This window comes from Sinocyclocheilus anshuiensis, unplaced genomic scaffold (genome assembly GCF_001515605.1).
Source record: "Sinocyclocheilus anshuiensis isolate Anshui unplaced genomic scaffold, SAMN03320099.WGS_v1.1 scaffold907, whole genome shotgun sequence".
Taxonomy (NCBI): domain Eukaryota; kingdom Metazoa; phylum Chordata; class Actinopteri; order Cypriniformes; family Cyprinidae; genus Sinocyclocheilus; species Sinocyclocheilus anshuiensis.
Window position 1 is genome coordinate 1,533,897 of NW_015546133.1, and position 21,018 is coordinate 1,554,914.

Below are 21,018 nucleotides of genomic sequence, written 5' to 3' on the forward strand. Positions count from 1 at the left end.
GATAGATAGATAGATAGATAGATAGACAATTTATCAATGTTTCCACAAAAATCTTAAGCAGCACAAATGTTTCAACAAGTTTTAACAGTGATAATAAAAAGAAATGTTTTTTAAGCATTAAATCAGCATATTAGAATGATTTCTGAAGGATCATGTGACACTGAAGACTGTCATCACAAGACTAAATTACATTTTAAAATGTATTAAAAAAGCAAGCAGTTATTTTAAATTGTAATAATATTTCAAAATAGTTTTTACATTTTAATAATATTTCACAATATTACTGTTGTTACTATTTTTGACAATAAATAGAGAGAGCATAAGAGACTTCTTTCAAAAGCTTTTAAAAATGTGTGTTTTATATACATAATTTAATAAAGCAATATTTCTCTAGATAAAGACAATAAACGGTTTTAAATAATTAAAAAGGGGGTTTCATGCAAAAACAGAAATATTTCAAGAGAGAAATAAGTACACAAAAATACACTGTTTATACTTATTAATTATGGTAAAATAGTCCAATTATATTGTTATTTTTTATTTTTTTACTCATCGCCATGGTTGTTGTTAGTTTCTAAATGCTTTTATTTAGTAGCTGTTATTTAGAAGAAATAAGGGCTATTATTTTCTCACAACAAATGTTCTAGTTTAATTTCTAGAAGCAGAATCTATTGATCTAACCACAATAATGAGAAGCAGCCCATGATTTCCTTGTGTTGGTTTCACTACAAACCACACAGTTCAGCTATGCTTAATATGCAAGGATGTCACACAGAAAAATTCTACATGCCAAAAACACCTTTTTGATGTCTCTTTTCAAAATCTGTTCCCTGTTAACAGTCATTTCTAATCTTATTTTCCCTTGAAGTGTAAAAATAGTTTCAGTTTTTGACAGATACAACTAAATACCACACAAATCTCAATGCTTCCCTCCTCCTTTTCCAACTTAGTTTTCTGAAAGATGTTTCACAAAGCTGTCAAAACTGCATAAACCCATCCGCACTCCATGCTACCGACGAGTTCAAAAATGAGTCTCCAGAATCGGTGAACACACAGACTTTTTATCAGTCACCTGAAGCTTTAAAAAGCTCTGACAGACTCGTGCCCGAGAACAGGCTCCCGGAAATAGACGTGACGTGCTGAGATTTTGATTGGAACAGGACATCTCGGGGGAGATAGCCACAAATATTTGCCAAAATAATGAATGTTTTGCATGAACACAAGCGACTTTTGATAATTGGAATATGAATCTAACAGTGCAGGTGATAATGTGTTCATCTAATCAATTTTTGTTTGGACATCTGGATATGAATGTTCCCCATGTGTCTATATCCATATGGACTTAATAATTTGGAGCTTTGTCTAATTGTATCTTCTTCATAAAATTTAATCCTGTGCAAGTTTGCTCTCTGTGGTGCAGATGCCATCATTCATCTGCTTTGTGCATGAATCATCCCTCATTAGCCCTACTGAGTGTGATAACGCTCGGATGATTCAGCACAGTTCATGTATGCTGTGATAAGTCCTGAAATAGGCTTGCTTGAAGCTTCCGCCTGTGTATCAAAATATAATACAGCTTGAGATTTTACCCTGAGGGGCTTTAACCTTCAGCTTCACCCTTCGTCTCATGCAGCTGTGAATATTTCAACACACTAATTATTTTTTTAATGCTTCCCCTCATTTTCAACAATTGAATCATTTTAAAACAATTTTATTACAATGTTTGTGCTTTAAAAAAAAAAAAATGGCTGTATCCAGGGACCAGAAAACTTCAGAGACCTGGGCCAGTTAGAATTCCTCTAGCAACAACATGGCAACAAATGCTCAGAATACCTTAGCAACCAAATAGCAACACCCTTGAAATCACTCACAATACTTTAGCACCTTTTTCATGGGCAATTACAAGAAAATGTCTTAATGTCAGTGTTTTAAATTTTCAAGCACTGAGATTTTAGCTATTATTTTGATATTTGAAGTTAGATTTTTAGTCACTTTAATTGTAGTTTTAGTGCATTTGTCATTTTTGTTTATATTTGTGTTTAGATGAACACAATTTTATTTATATTCTGTTTACTTTATTTATATTTCTGTTTAGTTCTGTTTCCGCCAATAAATAAAAAAGGTAATCATGACGTTTTATCTCTAAATTACGTGATATAAACTCGCAATTGTGAGAAACAAAGTCGAAAGTGTGAGATATAAACTCGCCATTCTGACTTTTTTCCTTGCAATTCAGACTTTTTTCCTCGTAATTCTGACTTTTCTCAGAATTGTGAGTTGTAAACTCGCAATTGCAAGTTACGATAGTCCAATTTAGAGGGTAAAAAAGACTATTTTCTGACTGTTTTCTTACAATTGTGAGTTTATATCTTGCAATTCTTACTTTTTTCTCGCAATTCTGACTTTTCTCAGAATTGTGAGATGTAAACTCGCAATTGCAAGTTACGATAGATTATGGCACATGTATTAATTTCACTAATTGCAATCAACAGGGTTCCTGTGCTTATGGAATATATATCTGAAAATATCACTTAAATTAATAAATCTTAAAGGTCATGGAAAAATCATTAACATTCTGTATCTTATCTTGTCGTATTCTGCTCTAAAATGCTTTTTAAATTGGTTTGATATTACACTTGTGTAACTGCGAACATTAACAGTGAAACTTTTGAACATATTTAATTGGATTTTATAGGCTCACATATTTTCATATCCTTCAAAAGAAGTTATGTTTAGATATGATAAAAAAAATAATGTAAGAAAACACTATAGCATTAAACATAAATAAACTAGAATTTAACATCAAATTTGAAAATTTGAATGCTTTTTCAAAATTCTTATTCAGTGATTACGAATGACTGGAACAGTCATGGAAAAACCAATTAATTGAAACTCATTATTCATGGAAGTTTATGTTTACCTTTTCGGCTTATTTTCCCCCACAGCTCCTGTGTTCTATTTCAGCAATCAGGAGTGTCACGCCGATGAGAGCGACGGCCATGTTGAAGTACATGTGTGGAGGACAGGGACAGATCTTTCTAAAAAAGCTACGGTCACTGTGAGGTCCCGCAAAACAGACCCTGTTTCTGCTGAAGGTGTGTGATACCATTTGATTTTCCCAGTAATCCATCCTTTTTTCCCCATCCTCAACCAGCATTGTTACTCATTTTATACAATATGCAAAGTTGTTAACCAATAATAACTGAGTTCATTTACATATAAAAGCCATAGATGTAGAGTTAATTTTAATTAATTTTTTTTTTGGTTGAGGAAACCTGACTTGTTTTGGAAAGTTTAAATGCTACAAATTTGTAAAAAAAAGTCCTCTTCTTTTAAAGTCCTGTATTGTATATCCAGTTGTTGTTTTTTTCTCTGCAAACAAACTAACGGCTGAAGGTATTTCATCAATGTGAGAGTTATCAGCTAGCATTATTGAATATTATGGCTAGGTCCTTGAACAAGTGATGTGTGGCATCAAAAATGCAGCTTGGAGCTCTCAGCAAAGCTGAAATAAAAAAAACTCTGTTCATCTGTGTCCTCTGTGCAGTCAACCCAAACTTAAGCTGTAAGCTCTATACTGTACATCTATCCCTCAAAAAAAACAAAACAGCCACAACAGCAGTCTCTCTGAAGAGAGGATTAATCGAAAGTGAGCATCCTGTGCTTCTGCCGATAAATATCGTCTGACCACTCTCTGAGCCTTTTTTCTGTGTGTTCATCTGCTAGCGGGGGTGGACTATGTGGGAATCAGCAGAAACTTGGAGTTTGCACCGGGCGTGAGCATGCAGACGGTCTGGGTCACCATCCTGGATGACCTAGGCCAGCCTGTTCTGGAAGGGACAGAGAGATTTGAGCTTATTCTCCGGATGCCCTCCAATGGAATTCTGGGAGAGTCAGCAAAAGTCATGATCTTTATCAATGACTCCATTTCAGACTGTGAGTATTTTTGAAAAAAAATTCTAACAAATTGTGACTGCGACACATACACATGTATATACTGTTTCATAGACTTGTCTGTCACCCACAGAATGAATGACCCAATTATCACTAGTTTTTGTCCTTGATGTGGAGGACTGTTATATTAGAGCATTTGGATTTGTTTGTTCTCTTTCTTCAGTGCCAAAAGTGCAGTTTAAACAGGCTGTGATGACAGCAGAGGAGAGTGAAGGTCACATCACTGCAATGGTACACCGAAGCGGAGACATCAGACACAAGTCCACTGTACGTTGCTACACCCGGCAGGGCTCTGCACAGGTGGTGTCTGACTTTGATGAGAGACCCAACACTGACACTTCCATCGTAACTTTCTTGCCTGGTAAATAGCCTTTTATGTAAGAGGTGAAGTGGAATGGAGGGAAGTACAACTAAATGAATGAACGAACAAAAGAATGAATGAACGCATGAATTGAACAAACAAAATGAAAGAAGAAACAAATGAAATAATTGAATGAACAAATGAACAATGAGCAAATAAATTAATGAACAACAAAACTAAAGCCTCGTACACACCGGGACGTTTATCGCGAGTGCTTATCGCCAACGTTTTTCGACGTGTCTTTTGTGTTCATACCCAAGCGATTTTCGCAGGCGATGAGCCGAGTGAACGTGCAAATTCACTCCCTGACATTAGATGGCGCTTAATGAAAAACAGAAATACCCCGGTACACATCGAATCCTATTTGATCTGCAATTCCTCTCCATAACAACTCCCTCTTATCGAGATTTTTGTAGTCGCTGTCGCGTTTGTCATAAAGCCCTTTGTGTTCAGACACCAATGAGACCAGCAGCTCTACATTCATCTTGCCTCGATGCATCTTCTTGGTCTACTTACTTCCTCTTTGTCATTAGGTATCAATGTGTGCTCGGCAAGACCGTTTTGTGCTTGAGCGCCACCAAGTCGTGTTTTACTGTAACTTCAGCAGCTCCAGGCACGTGAACAAAAGTGCCAATCTCATTGGTCGGCCAGTTTTTAACGCGGCGCGTCAAACAAAAAAAAAACGAGCCCGAGGCGTTTTTTAAAAAATGACGCTTTTACACCTTGCGTTTTGCGCGTCGGTGTGCACAATCACATTGGTGCCCTTTGTTTAGTCACGAGGCGTTAAACGTCGGCAATAATCGCGCACGATATTCGTCCCGGTGTGAACAAGCCTTAACAGTGAACAAATGAATTAATGAATGATTGAATAAACAAACCAGCAGTGAACAGGTTAATGAATGAATGAACAAACAAATAATGAACCACTTTGTAAATGAACGAACAAATGAATAAAGGAATGCATGAATTAATAAACAAATTAATGAATGAACACATGAATTAAAGTGCCCCTATTATGTCATTTTTAAGGTTCCTAATATTGTTTTGGGAGTCTTCTACAATAGGTTTACCTGCATGCAAGGTCGCATTTTGTTTTCTCAAAATATGCATTTAATATCACCTCATTTTCCAACTATTCTCAAACGATTCGTTAAAAACAGTTCTAAGATTCAGTCTCTAAACCCATCCTTTGTGTGAGCCTACTCTGCACTGATTGGTCAGATGGCCCAGTCTGTTGTGATTGGTCTACCGCGTACAGAGCGTGTCGGAAATGATACACCCATTTCCATAGTTCCGTATTTTGAATGCTCAATAGAAAATATAAACATCTACTATTTATCACACTTACAGGTTGTGATTCAGTGGAGCCAGCTGGTCCAGGTAAACTGGGTACTGAGCCATCTTTCAAGAGCAAACGTTTGTGAATCCCCGAGATTAGAGAAGCAATCATCAGTAAAATGACGGGAACACAAAAAAGATTGAGATTGTACTGCTGTACAGTGTAAAAGATGAATTTTAACTATAGATTTTTTGCAGCCTCATCTTTCGGAAGTGAAAATAAAATGAATTTACTTTCACAGCATAGGACACGGCGTTTCTCGACATGGTTAACCACACAAACAAGCTACAGTGTCTGAGGGCAGGTCAAGTTGTTTGTGGCTGGCCAACGTAGAACATAGGCTAGAATTATGCAAATGTATTACCCGTGACGTGACGTATAGCCGTCACAGAAGTGGGATTCGAATTACTGACGACTTGTTTAGGCTGTTCAGAGTCGAATCTTTCTTTTGGGAAGCTGCAACTGAATAAAAGAATGAACACAAAGGAACAAATAAACGTACAAAGTAATTAATGAATGAAAAACAAATGAACAAATAAAGAACTAAATAAACTAATAGAAATACAAATTAATGAACAAAGCATTGAATGACTGAAGAAACAAATAAACTAAGAAATAGGTGAGTGAATTAAACTTGAATTAATAATGACTGCCTAATCGTAAGGCGATGTCAGTTTAGCTTTTTTAATGAATTTTTTGAACAGTGAAAAAAAGTTGAGGTGTTTTCTTCGTTCAGACTTTGGTCTCCATGTTTTGGTCCCTAGGTGAGTCTGAAAAACCATGTGTGCTGAAGCTGGTGGATGATTCGATTCACGAGGAGGAGGAGGAACTTAGGCTGCTTCTGGGGAGCGCGAAGAGCGACTCGCCATACGGAGCGTCCATAGGCAGCCAGAATGAAACACTTATCAAGATCAAGGACAACACTGACAGTAAGGAAGAAGCAAAAAAATGTTTCATCAAAGCAGTTCTCATTTGAAATACACTTTAGATGAATATTAAAATAAATACCTGACATTTAGGTTCAGATTTCTAGAATTTGGGTCAAACTTCAGTAAACTGACTAAACAGATTCTCTTTTGGCTAAGAATCCTTTAATGAACAAAAACTTCTCAATTCTCATCTGTCTTTCTCATCTTCCTCTCTCAGAGCCCATCATCAAGTTTGCCGAGACAAAGTTCAGTGTTAGTGAGCCAAAAGAGTCGGGGCAGATGACGTTGGTGAAGATCCCCATCCGCAGAACAGGAGACATTTCGAAAGTGTCCCTGGTGAGGGTGCACACGAAAGACGGCTCTGCCATATCTGGAGAAGACTACCATCCCATCTCCCTCGGTGAGGCTTCTGGAGACCAGAGCGGGTCATTTGCATTTTGAATATGCCGCATCTAATTATCCTTTGTAGATTGGCAGGTGGCTCCAAGCTGCTTCCACATGCATGCACTTCCTGTCTACGCCAGGTTATATAGAGTTCAGGATGCAAATGACAAATGCAATCAGGTGTGGAAGTATTTAGGAGAAGAAACGTCAGGCGTGTTTTTATTTTAGTGGATGTAATCATATATTTTGTGTGTGTGTGTGTGCGCAGATGTTGAATTTAAAGCTGGTGAGATCGAGCATGTAGTGGAAGTGGAGGTTTTGTTTGATGGTGTAAGAGAGATGAGAGAGTCCTTCACTGTCCATCTGAAACCAGATGAGAATATGGTTGCTGAAATCCAGGTGAGAAATGGTATGTTGTGGTATGTTCTTCGTATCTGGAGTTTAATGCATAGTTCATGTAAATTGAAAATCTATGTCTCTTATATTGGCAGATGACTAAAGCCATAGTGTACATTGAGGAGGCCAACAGTATGGCTGACGTCACGTTCCCTTCACTGCCACATGTTGTGTCACTGCTTCACTATGATGATATCAGAAGAACCAAAGAAAATGCCCACCCACCCACTGGATACCCAGTCATCTGCGTCACGGTATGTTTGTCAGAAGAAAAAGTGAGAAGGTCCTCAGAACATTTCCCAACTTACTTGGGACCAGCATCATTCATATATTCATTTTAAATGCGTGGTTGTTTTTTATAGGTCCTTGAAGTACAAGTGAATGAAAAAGATTATAAGATTATAATGATTTTTCAAATCTTAAGCTATATAAATTGTAGTGATATAGGCTTCATTGATTCTGCTTTTCTTACACCATTAGGACTTAAGAAAGAGCACAAGAAACACAAACAATGTTTAATGTTTCAAATCCTCCGTGTTCTTTCCTGTGATAAATACTTAAACAGAAGTCTGTTGTGTGTGAAGTTTGTTGTGTGGAAGTACGGTGATGGTACCACAGAACAGTAGTGATGGTAAAACTGTGGTTCCCTCATATGTGTACCATAGTATTCAGTGATTACCATATTATTATATTATATGTACACTACGGTTTAAACGTTTGGGTTTGGTAAATTTTTTGGTGATGTTGTTTTTTTGGAAGTTTTTGAAAAAACTTTAACAATTGATCAAAAATACAGTTAAAAACAGTAATACTTTGAAACATTATTACACTTCATAATAACTGTTTTCTATTTGAATATACTTTACATCCTGTTACATTTTCATCCTTGCTGTATTTCTTTTTTTTTAATCTAATAATTGTATTTTTTTAATCGAATATTATTTTGTATTTTAAAATGTAGTGTTTTCATTTTCCGATTTTCTTTCTTGTGCTTGTTTATTTCTCTGATTTATCCAGGCCTGCAATCCCAAATATCCAGACTATGACAAAACAGGCTCCATCTGCATTAGCGAACGCATCAACGACACACTGACTCGTTACCGATGGCTCATTAGCGCCCCCAGTGGTCCGGATGGTGTCACCAGCCCCATGAGAGAGGCAGACTTTGATACCTTCTTTACTTCCTCCAAGATGATCACCCTCGACTCCATTTACTTCCAAGCGGGTTCTAGAGTGCAGTGCGTGGCCCGTGCCGTGAATTCTAATGGGGATGAGGGGTTGGAGCTGAGCAGCCCCATTGTGTCTATTAGCATGGAGGAAGGTGAGCCCGAAAGCATCACATTAAGTGGAATCATATAAAAAATGCTTTGCTTTGTATAGCGGCACCAAAGGACATTATGCTTTTCCTGAGCTGCTGGTTATAATATGCCATTTGCAAAGTGGAATTAGACGGTCAGTAGGTGGTAATATGCTTCAAGTAATATTTCATGTCTTTGATGTTCCTGGGCAGGGATGTGCCAGCCACGTAAATTGGGCACAGTAGGTGCTGAGCCCTTTTCTGCCAAACTGCGTTATACAGGCGCCGAAGACCCTGAATATGCCAATCTCATCAAGCTTACTGTCACCATGCCCCACATAGACGGTGAGAGAATTATTTCCCCTCTGGCTGCCAGGTTGTTTGCTTAGTTCAGCCCCTCTGAGACAAACCCCTCTCACATATCCCTTAGGGGAAAAGCTGGCATTCTTGCTGGATTTATGCATCTGCTGTCAAAACTAAATATTACAGCTCTCTTCAAAAGCCTAAATCAAAGTCTGAATGATGCATAAACATGAAGTGTCATGTCACACATTTGCCAACAACATTTTCCATCAAAATGATGTCTGGGAAAAAAATTATAAAAGGGTGCAAAGTATTTTAAAGTATTTGGGGAAAAAATTGTCTCTAGTTTCATGCCAGAAATCTAGGCCATTTGACTAAATATGGTTGCATTAATTTTACCTTCCTAACTCATCAAAAGCTGTTTGCTTTTAACTGTACTTTTCCATAGCTTTCCTACAATACAGTGACACCCTGAGATAACTACCTTTTCTGCAGGCAAAATTAACAATTTAACAATTATTCCAGATAAAAATGAATATTCTATCATCATTTACTCATCCTCAAGTTATTTCAAACCTGTATGACTTTATTTCTTCTGTGAACACAACAAGATACACTTTGAAGATTGCCCAAGAATGGAAAGCTATAAAATGTTCATTTATAGTGTTGTTTTTTTAGATTGTCCAAAAAACAACACTATAAATGTAGTCCATATAACTCATACACTATATTCCTAATCTTCTAAAACCATATGGTAGATTTGTGTAAGGAAAAGATTAAAATTTAAGACATAATTAAGTGAAAATCTTCCTGTGTGCAGTAGCTATCAAATCACATTTGCACTAACATTTAAGTATGGTGTTCAAGTGTGTGTATATGGTTTTAAAACATAAGGAAAATAGTGCATAAAAGTTGTACTAATTACTTTTATGGTATTTTTAGTTGTTTTGATTGCTGATATGTTGTTAGAAAAGAGAAGCATGCACATTCTTCAAAATATCTCCTTTTTGTGTTTAAAGTAAATAACATACAGGAACATAGTGAGCAAATAATGAGAAAATTGTCATTTCGTGATGAACTATATCTTTAAATATTGTCAGGTAACGCTTCTAAACCTCATAAGATTCATATTTTTCTTTTTCAGATTCATATTTCAGTGTTATAGCTTATTAGTAGTAGTATGACATATTCTTCTTAACCAAGGCAATATTATGAAAGTGATTTTAGATTGTTAATTGTCATGTATTTTCTGTGTGGTGTGGTCCAGGCATGCTCCCTGTGGTTTCCACTCGTGCGCTGTCCAATTTCGAGCTGACTCTGAGCCCCGATGGAACTCGCGTGGGAAACCATAGGTGCTCCAATCTGCTGGACTTTAATGAGGTGTCCACACGACATGGCTTTCTAACCAAGGCCACCCGGAATATAGAGCGTATCGGAGAGACTCTGCCGTATCAATACAGCCCCATCCTCAGAGGCCAGAGCACTCTACGCTTCTACAAGAACCTGAACTTGGAGGCCTGTCTGTGGGAGTTTGTGAGTTATTATGACATGTCTGAGCTGCTCACAGACTGCGGGGGAACGATCGGAACAGATGGGCAGGTGAGACGTCGTCACCACTTTTAGAATCCTCTGAATTCTAATGATTAGTGGTTAATAAATTGCAACTGTTCTTGTCCTAGAGCTAAAGGAATGCACGTAAAAGAATTCCTAGGTTTTAGAAGACAATAGATATTCTGATTCCTCATTTACCTCTTCACATCTCTTCACTCCTGTAGACGCATTTACACCACTATAGTTTTAGCCAGATCATAGCAAAACTCCAATAAGTTGAGTTCACATCGTAAAAGTGGCCCAAATTGGATTCTTTTTCTCCCGCACGTCGTTCACAAATTTGGGGGTCAGTATTTGTTTTTGGGTTTTTTGTAAATTATTATTATATTAATTAATTATTTAACCAGGATGAATGAAAGTGATGGTAAAGGCATTTATAATGTTACAAAAGATTTCCATTTTTAATAAATGCTGTTCTTTTGATTCTTCAAAAGAATCCTGGGGGAAAAAATATCATAGTTGCCACAAAAATATTAAGCAGCACAACTTTTTTAAACATTGATTATAATAAGAAATGTTTCTTGAGCAGCAAATCAGCGTATTAGAATGATTTCAGAAGGATCATGTGACACTGAAGACTGGAGTAATGATGCTGAATATTCACAGGAATAAATTACATTAAATTACTTTGACATCACAGGAATAAATTACATTTTAAAATATATTCAAATAGACACAATATTACTATTTGTACTGTATTTTTGATCAAATAAATGCAGCCTTGGTGAACAAAAGACTTCATTCAAAAACAATACAAAAAATGTTTTAACTTTAGCATATTTGGAAATAAATCTGATGCATAACGCAACTTAATCTGATACAGTCAGGCTGGAAATCACGTGATTTTTTTTTGGGTCAATTCTGTCTATTACTTTTTTTTAATAAATCTTACTCAACATTCGACAGATAACTGCATGATTGCCATAAAAAAGTAGGAACTATACTATATTAGGTATAGTATATATTGAGTTCCTGTGGCTCAGTGGTAGAGCATTGCGTTAGCAGCGCAGAAGGTAAAAAATGTATAGCCTGAATCCACTGTAAGTCGCTTTGGATAAAAGCATCTGCTAAATGCATAAATAAATAAAATAAATAAATAAAGTATTACACTGAATGGTGCAAAATTAATACATTAATTTAAAATAAATTAAAAGCTATTATGAAATATGTATAATGTTGTATCTGTATAGAGTCAAGGAGCAAAATATGCCAGATTTAAAAGGACATCTGATTTAAGCAGAAAATGAGAATGTGGTGTGTGGATTTAGCCCATAATTTCGTTTCCTGGCTTCACTGTATGTGTTTTGGTACCAGTCATATGCTATACTATAGACCATGTATAAGAGTGGAAACTAGTATATTTAAACATAGGTAGGTTTCTTCTTTTAGGCTTTTTTAGTTTGTTTTCTTCCATTATTGTGCACAGCACTTAGTGACAGCCGTAGCTCTCTTCTGGTTTTAATTCTGCCACATTCCTCATAGTTCTCAACAGAAGAGGAGATTGACTTCACCGTAACCCATTGGGCTTCTTTATTCATTCATTTCATTTCAGAATTTGAGGTCTTGCTTAAATGGCTCCCCCCTCCAATCTAGTGTCTAAATGTCTGAATGATCTATGTTATTACAAAAATAAACCTTAAAGTCTGCAATAGCTCCGTAAAACGAGACATGAATTCAAAACACATCTAAAGGACGTGCTCGGATCCTGCTGATCCTCCCTCAGGATGGGAATTTGACAATGTTCATAGGGATTTTTCTCGTCTTGATTAAACCCAGTCCACCAGGTGTTCAGACCGGCCTCATTACTTGAGGAGCACATTTTTATAGCCTGGTATTTTGATTATAATTGACTATGTAAATTAGCAAATGTTTCATTCAATCAAAATGCTTTGAGACAGCTAATCTATTCCTCAGACAAAAAAAGCCATCCTGGCTTATTGATGAACTTTACTTTGTCAAACAGCCAGTGCTTATTAATAGCAACCTCTAGTGGAGAATCGGGCTCTTTTTTTTTATCTTAAAAAGTATTTTTGCAGTATTTGTAGCTATTCATCTTCAGTATCATTTGAATGTGTTTTTGAAAGGTGCTGAACCTGGTGCAGTCATACGTTACCCTGCGAGTTCCTCTCCACGTCTCTTACGTGTTTCATTCCCCTGTGGGAGCAGGAGGCTGGCAACACTTCGACCTGCATTCTGAACTGCGCCTCACCTTTGTGTATGACACTGCCGTCTTGTGGAGGGATGGTGTCGGCAGCCCTCCTCAGGCAGAACTGCAAGGCAAGTCATGAATTTGAGCAAATCTCCATAGAGAACGTTCCATTCAAAAAAAAAAAAAAAAAAACACTTACATTGGGGAAATTAAATAGGGCAAATTTTCTATCCCATAGGATGAGAAAAATATTAGAATAAAAAAATCTTTCAAGTTTTATAAGATGGATTTTGATAGCTTTAAAGGTAACACTTTAGAGTTAGTTAGCTATATTAGATAACATGAATTAATGATGACAAATTCTTCTACAGCATTTATTAATATTAGTTATGGTAATTTCTACATTTACTAATGCAGTTTTAAAATCAAACATTAACACATTGTGAATTAACATAAACAAATTTTACTAACATCAACAAAGAATAATAATTCCCCCCCCCCCTCATTTTTCATTGTTAATGTTAAATTGGCCAGAATTTTTCTATTTTTGCATTCTAATTTACCTTCTATAATAAATGTTTAAGAAGAGTTAAAACAGGGCAATTTTGCACCTTTTTTATAAATATAAAATTCTATTTTCAATATGTTTGTGTTATTTATGTGTACAATTTGTCATTTTTATTTTATATTTGACTGTCATAGAAATGGGGGGCACATCTCTGCCAAATTCCCATATTCTTGGAATAGAGATGTCACATGTAGAAGATTACAGAACTAGTTCAGGATGTGGAAATTAGAACTTTAAGTGGGAAGTCATACAATATTTATAATGAAAAGATTGAACATTTTCTCTGCAGGAGCTTTATATCCAACCAGCATGAGGATTAATGAGCAGGGAAGGCTTGTGGTGAACTTCCGCACAGAAGCCCGCTTCAGAGGGTTGTTTGTAGCGGTACATTCTGGTAAGCTTTGGCATCTCTGAAATCTTATTAATTATATCCATTCTTATTCATTAGGGGTTCAAGCACATAGCGCTGAAACCCTGTTGTAATTGTTAAGCTTTTCAAAGATCAGTATTCTGACCTAAAAGTGATCGGGCAGACCAAACCGTACGGCGTAGAGACCTGAAACTTTGAGGGATGGTAGTAATCCCCCAGTCTACAACGCAACCAAAGCTCGCCCCGATCAGCCTGATGGGGGCGCTACAGCTATCAAAAGTACGAAATATGTCATACAGACTTAAGTGTCTTATATCATTGGAATCCTTGGGTCAAGATGAACTAAATACTACATTTAGGTGAAGTGTTCAGCTATTTTTTATTTTTTTTGGAAAAACCTACTTTTGCGAACTAGTCCTAGGTATTTTGCCCGGTCTGAACCAAACCAGTCCAGAAAAATTCTCTGGAGGGTGACTATCAATAATTATCAAAAAAAACTTGAGTTTTTGACTCATCGTTTCAAAGGGACGCCAAAACATTCGAAAGAGGTGGGGCCACTTTTCCAAAAACAGCTACAACTTTTCAATGGAATGAGATATTTACACCAAACTCAGTACGCACATATAAGACCTCAATCTGAGGTTGCATGAGAAAAATTGTGGTGTCTGGCCACTGTGTGGTGCTATAATAGGACAAACACATGAAAACGGTTTCTATTAATCTGATTGACTTGAAAATTCACATGCAGTGTCTGTGTCCAAATGGCCAATGAAGTTTGAGCACCTATTAGACCGGGTTAATGGAGGCCGATCGGAACGAAACTCGGTGGGCCTGTTTGACTCACAGCCCTAAAGGTCTGTGAAAACTTTGAAAGAAATCGGCCACTGGGGGGCCATATCGCATTTTTCAAGCGTGTAAACGTTATATTGCATGACTTTTCACACATACACATGGTATTCATATCATATGATAGATCTCCTCATTCTGAACAACTGTGCCACTGCTGTCAATTGAATCGTTTATTACATATTTGAGAATATCTAAAAAAACTACTGTTGCGAACTAGTGCTAGGTTTTTCGCTCATGCTCAAAAACCCACTGCAGTACAATTCTCTGGACTCTCTAGGTCAATAATTATCAAAAAAAGGTTGATCTTTACACTTTGGTTAAATATAACAGGGTCATTTAGAAAAGGGCCTGGCCAAATATACCCAAAAGCCTAAAAATCCTAAACTAAAACTCAAAACTTCATGAAACTAGGTGAGCACATTCAGCATATGGTTCTAAAGAAGCATGGCAACTTTTATGGAGATTGCACTATAGGTAGCGCTTTAACAGGTAAACAGGTTGGCAATTTTGGAATTGCCAAAAATGCCCTTTTTAATCATTGATTTAGGTAGATACTGGCTTGATAAATAATACATAATGTCTTTTTTCATATTTGCTTTAATGCCTTAAAGTGCTTGAACCCTAGTAATCGCTGCTTGGGGCTATATATTTATAATTGTATTAATTATATTAATGTTATATTAATGAATAAATCTAAATTTTTCTAATGGAAGCAAAGATGAATCACAAGAACATTTTGTTTTCTTTCCAGCAGCAAATTTGAGGGGTCAGAAGACTGCAGGTAAAATCTAAATATCATGTCTCTCTTAAATGGTATATTGAACATATGTCTTGATTTGATTCAATTAACTTGCTATCTTACCTGATTACCCAGCATCCTCTGTGAAGTCCATAGTATTGAGTGCAGATCACCCAGGCTTGACCTTTAACCTCACTGTGGTTAGGACTGAGCCGACCTATAGCCAGCCTGTCCAGCAATGGATGTTCATCTCAGACTTTTCTGTGAGCGGATCTCTCTTTGCCCACTTTGTGGTTTTAAGGACATTTCCGTTTACTTTTCGTGATAAACAGTTCTGGCTGTGTTGAGTCGCCACTTGATGGCCAATGTAAAATCTGGGTTCTAAAGTAAAATCAATTGAGAAAAACTAACTTGCATGATGCCTGTGTGTTCGTGACCTGCAGGTTCGTGATTATTCAGGCACATACACAGTGAAGTTGATTCCCTGTACAGCAGCGCTGAATGTGGAGTACACCGTTCCTCCAGTCTGCAACCCTAGAGAGCCAGTTACTTTTGATCTTGATATCCGCTTTCAGCAGGTAAACTAAAGAAATATTCTGTCAGTAAAGCAGAAGTGAAATACATTCTCAAATTTAAGTTAGATTTTCATTTCCGATATTCATTCTACTGGTTGTTGATAGAATTTGTAATAGAAAATACTGTATTAAATCAGCAAAATGCAAACAGATTCCAGTGTGTGTTATAAATAATATAAAATAAGATATACTGTTGTATATTTTTACATTTATTTTTAGAAGTTAATCCAAGCTCTTCTAAAGAAGTATTATTGTCTTTACTTTCTTGAGGTGAGTGACCCTGTGGCGGTGGAGTTCAGTCTGAGCACACAGATGTTCCTGTTGTCTAAGAAGGCGTTGTGGTTGTCAGATGGATCTATGGGCTTCGGCCAGGAGAGTGATGCAGCTTTCTCTGAGGGTACGTCTACTAAAACACCTAACTTAATCAGTTCAAGAGGTTATTTCTTTAAGCAAGTGAATATAACCAACCACCTACCAACGCACGGAACACCTTAGAAATCACATAGCAATACCCTTGTATTGTTACAGAGTTTTGCATGGATAAACATCACTTAAGAACGTAAAAATCTAGTTTGTTTCAGTTGTTTGTTGTTGCGCAGATGTTGTGCGATGTGTCTTAGTTAAACAATCTAGTTAGTGTGTAATTTTTAGAACTGCCATTCTTGTGATTTATATTTCACTGAGCTGGTTCTCTTGAAGGTGACACAATCTACGGACGGGTGATGGTGGACCCTGTGCAGAACTTGGGTGACTCTTTCTACTGTAACATTGAGAAGGTGTATCTGTGCACCGGCGCTGATGGATATGTTCCTAAATACAACCCCGCCAAGTCTGAGTTTGGATGCCTTGCAGACTCTCCATCCCTGCTGTACCGATTCAAAATTATTGTGAGTATGTTAGCAGTGTTGTTATTGTGTAAGTCATTGTTAAATTAAACAAAGAAAAGAAAATTAAAATAAAAAATTTAAAAATATATATATATATATATATAAAATTGAATTAGAAAATTTGAAATGTTGGCAACTAACTGAAACTAAAATTAGTTGAAGTATTAAAATTAAAACTGAAATAAATATAAATTAAAGCTAAATAGAAATATAAAGACACACTAATAAAAATGTCAAAAACAACAAAATTACTAAATGCTAATTCAAAATATTAAATAGTATATAAAACTATAATATTATATAAGTAATACAAAAATTCTTTAAAATAAAATGCAAGCACATAATATTTTTCTATTTCTATTTTATTTTATAATAAATTATACATTATTTAAATAAATTGTATGTTAATATAATAATAATAATAATAAAGTCACATGACTCCACCTATCCTCTAGGACAAAGCCCAGCCAGAGACTCAGGCCAAGGGTTTTGGGGATGTGGGTTTCAAGGCCCTGCTGGCTGTAGATGACCCCTCTGCCCTCTCTCTGGTGAAGCAGCCAGGATCTGACGGATTCAGGCTGGATTCTACTCCTCTTTTCCAGGTCTAATCTTTTGGATGGTTTATTAGTTATGGAATGACTATATACAGTGGAGTACTGCAAATCTGTGACATCCTGTACTGGATTCCTGTCATTTACAAGGTCAGTCTTGCTCAATCTTATCCTTCTTGTCTCTAGGTGGCAGTAGGGAGGGAGTGGTTCATTCACACCATCTACACTGTGCGTTCAAAAGACAACGCCAAGCGTGGCATTGGCAAGCGAAGTGTAGAGTACCACTCAATAACATCAGGTGACCTTGTACCAGCGGAGGCCAGAGGACGCTACAGACGGTCCAACAGAGAAGTCCCGATACTGGCGGAGGAGATCGGACCCGAGAACAACCGAGGAACGAATATCATGCACATCGCTCTGGACCGCAGCCGTCGTCGCTCTGTGTCTGGGGAGGAGCTGTTCGCAGACAGACTGTCTCCACGGGAGCTCAGTGGACGAGGTGCGGAAGAAGACGCGGTGACTGTGGCAGGAGCCGTCGTGGGACTGCTTCTCACCGTCCTCGTGGTTATGGTGTTGGCACTGATGGTTCGCTCAAGGCGGACGCCTGTGAAAAAGGCCCCAAGAGTCTCGTCCAGCCTGCAGCCTGTTATAGTTAGAAGTAGCCTTGATAATGGTGACAGCTCAGAGGTCTGAAGGACTAATGAACTACTTGGAGACTGTACTGTTCTCCTTTGTCATACATTGGATCAATTTGTTTTGTTTTCTTTGGTTTAAACAAGTGCCTCTGACAGGTTTTATCTTACAGAGAACTCACGACCCAGTTCATCACCAGCCCAAAGAAATCATTTTAAGTGATGTTTTATGTTGTAACTGAATTTTTGCTTGTCCAGTAATGGATTGTTGAGGTCTACCCAGTGTTCAGAGTTCTCAGGGGTCCCCATAATGCCCTACCCATTTTTTTGGTGGGCTAAGTGGGTGAGTGAGTGAATGAATGAATAAAGAAGGTCAAATAAATTATTTTATGCCAGTGGATGTATTAACAGAAACAAGATCTCATTTGCTTCCATTTTAGTTTCATTAAATTCCCAAATGAATTTTTTTAATCAAAAAGAAAATAATAAGAATAATAGTGGTAATAGTAATAATAAAAGTAATAATAATCAATCAATCAATCAAGAAATTATGTTATAATTATTAATATTATTAATATTATTTTTTAAATTTAATAGTTATTATTGTTGTTGTTGTTACTCTGACCATTTTTTTCCAACCTTTAATTAGTTGTGAGTACATTCTTTTTTTTTTTTTAAATAGAACATTTCTGTCAAAGTGGTAATTCAAAGTGTGTTTAAGTTTCCTTAAAAAATGTCTAAAAATAAAAGTGACGGGCCCGTCACTTTGAACACTGGGTAACACCATATGGGTAATAAAGACGCATTTATAAAGACATTGTGAAAGGAAAAGTACGTTTAAGTCATTTCTTAGGGATCATGTGGTGCATTCAAATGAACTGATCACGACACTGACACTGGTATTGTGTGTTTCACCTTTATTAATCTCAAGTGTTAGTATTTGCTACTGTATTTCGGAATATGTGATGGCTTTGGAGAATATGATTTTACCTCAATTACTCAGTGTGTTTTACAGATATGCTGTTTTTTAACAGCAAGTGCCAAGATTTTAATGAAGAAATGCTGAATATGCATTTCATATCACACTGTCAAATAGTTGTTGTCACAAAGTTTACATTCAGTCTGTCAAATGTTGTCAAATTTCATCTTGTTGCTGCTGTTTCTATTGGTTATAATTTAAGCATTAGTATTCATGAGAGCCGTATGTATTAAATATTGCAGTCTTATCTCACTAAGTGTCATTTTAAAATAAGAAAAAAAAAATGTCCATTTTGTTTTTTCACAGACCAGATTCACTTTTCTCTGACATTGGTGTATCAACTATCACATTTTTTGTCTTCACTGTCATTGACACATCAAGCTGTTTATGCATCCATGAAAAACCAGCATCCTATTGTCAAATCCAGTTCACCTCCTGACAAATATATTCCTCATCAGGCTGATAATATTTAAAAAGAAATGTGCTATGCAATAAAATCAGTGGATTGTTTCCATATTCACAGAGGATTGTGAGGTTAAACATGAGCACGATTTTGGGCACAATGAAATACTCGTTATGTTTGAAATGGTATTTATGGTGAGATATTGTGTTTTTTGTACATGGTTCACTCATAAATATTACAGTGCTAAATGCATTTTTATGTACTGGGCCTTGAAGCACAAAATAAACAGTCTTGAGACTTGAAGTCTTTGAACGTCTTATAACTGTGATGAACATTTGTTCTGTTCAGTTGTAGTTAATTCATAGTTATTGAGGATTCTCCTTTTCTTTTTTGGTGCAGAAATTTCAAAATGAAGTAAACAAATTGAAATAGCCTAATGACAGTGAAAATGATCTCTTTATGAGCTGAATCATGAACAAACTGGTTTACATGTAAACACAATGTAGTAATTGGAATCCATTTCAACACTTGAACATGAAGCGCTGTGAGATACTGATCTCCTGGAGCACCAAAGGGTCCTAACATCTGGAACACACAGATGAGGCCCTGAAGTAGTTGCAGAAGGTCCTTAATCTGGAACACAGACCAAAAGTACCTTGAAGTGAAGGTTCTCTAGGCCAGAGACTCAGAACTTGGTCAATCTGCTTTTGTTTCTCTGGGATGTAGACTCAGGACATCTGTTGTTTTCTTGCTGGACAAAGACTTTTAATGTAAAGGTGTCTGTTGATGTCTCTTTCCTCCAGGCTTGAAGCACAAAATGTGGTTGAATCTGTTGCTGCCTAAAAAAGCTGGAGACTCAGAGCATGGTGCATCTATTACTGTGTCTCTGGGAGGCTCAGAACGCTGTGTATCTGTTTTTGTCTCACCAGATGGGAGACGAGGAGTGTCTGTTGAAAGGGTACATTTATCCCTTTCTGATAGGGAAGAGATTACATTTTGGTGCTTCTCCATTTCAGTGGACCGCTCTTCTTTCTCCTTGGAGCTCATTTGCATAAAGCACACAGTTAGAAATCTTTACAGTTTTACCGATGCATTTCTCACTTTCCACAGTACCTTTGGCAATGTTCTGAATGCATTAGGTCTAAACATGATGGGCAAAAATTGAACTGTCATGCATACATTCAATTGTCCATTAAGAACCGAGTTTGTGTAAGATGTTGTACTGAGAATACTTATTTCTCTGAATAAGTATAAAATGGATGTGATGTAGTTTGCATCAGTTTTAATGTTTGAAATCCTAGTTATTAATGGATTTGGATGGATCATTGTGATCTCTCTTTGTTTCACCCACTGCTACTGTATACGGAGGTCCTGACGAATTTTTATGGCAGTCACAGGCCAAAAACTTAAGGTGAAAGGCAGAAACTGCATGTGAACCAATGAGAAGTCCTGTCCTTCCTGGTCTTGGTACCAGAGGTCTTCTCTGTTGTCATAGAATTTCTATCTGATGGTGATGGATAGTTTGTCAGTGTTAGTCCACCAAGATCCACTCAAAATGTAGCAAACCTTTGTCCACTGTTACGGTGGGGCCCCGACATAAACCTGACCCTGGAATGTGCTGTTCACCGCAGTAAACATAATAAAGCCACTTTATTTGATAGAACTGTATTAAAAACGTAATACGTATAATAGGCTACAAAATATGAACAGGCTTACAACAATGGCAATCAATTTACAACAAG

General features: G+C 36.8%; 1 protein-coding gene across 1 annotated transcript in view; it reads left to right on the plus strand.

Moving 5' to 3' along the window:
* LOC107701139 (FRAS1-related extracellular matrix protein 2-like) overlaps nucleotides 1-18,304 on the plus strand; it is a 58,124-nt gene extending 39,820 nt beyond the window's left edge. Inside the window, exons 7-25 of the mRNA XM_016503086.1 lie at nucleotides 2,946-3,095; nucleotides 3,727-3,936; nucleotides 4,118-4,315; nucleotides 6,419-6,583; nucleotides 6,801-6,983; nucleotides 7,236-7,366; nucleotides 7,459-7,617; nucleotides 8,381-8,684; nucleotides 8,874-9,005; nucleotides 10,231-10,562; nucleotides 12,659-12,851; nucleotides 13,581-13,685; nucleotides 15,265-15,291; nucleotides 15,385-15,512; nucleotides 15,693-15,827; nucleotides 16,095-16,221; nucleotides 16,524-16,711; nucleotides 17,167-17,313; nucleotides 17,449-18,304. Coding sequence (XP_016358572.1) covers nucleotides 2,946-3,095; nucleotides 3,727-3,936; nucleotides 4,118-4,315; nucleotides 6,419-6,583; nucleotides 6,801-6,983; nucleotides 7,236-7,366; nucleotides 7,459-7,617; nucleotides 8,381-8,684; nucleotides 8,874-9,005; nucleotides 10,231-10,562; nucleotides 12,659-12,851; nucleotides 13,581-13,685; nucleotides 15,265-15,291; nucleotides 15,385-15,512; nucleotides 15,693-15,827; nucleotides 16,095-16,221; nucleotides 16,524-16,711; nucleotides 17,167-17,313; nucleotides 17,449-17,955 — 3,521 coding nt within the window. The 3' untranslated portion in view covers nucleotides 17,956-18,304. The remainder of the gene's footprint in view (nucleotides 1-2,945; nucleotides 3,096-3,726; nucleotides 3,937-4,117; nucleotides 4,316-6,418; nucleotides 6,584-6,800; nucleotides 6,984-7,235; nucleotides 7,367-7,458; nucleotides 7,618-8,380; nucleotides 8,685-8,873; nucleotides 9,006-10,230; nucleotides 10,563-12,658; nucleotides 12,852-13,580; nucleotides 13,686-15,264; nucleotides 15,292-15,384; nucleotides 15,513-15,692; nucleotides 15,828-16,094; nucleotides 16,222-16,523; nucleotides 16,712-17,166; nucleotides 17,314-17,448) is intronic.
* The last annotated feature ends 2,714 nt before the right edge of the window (nucleotides 18,305-21,018 follow it).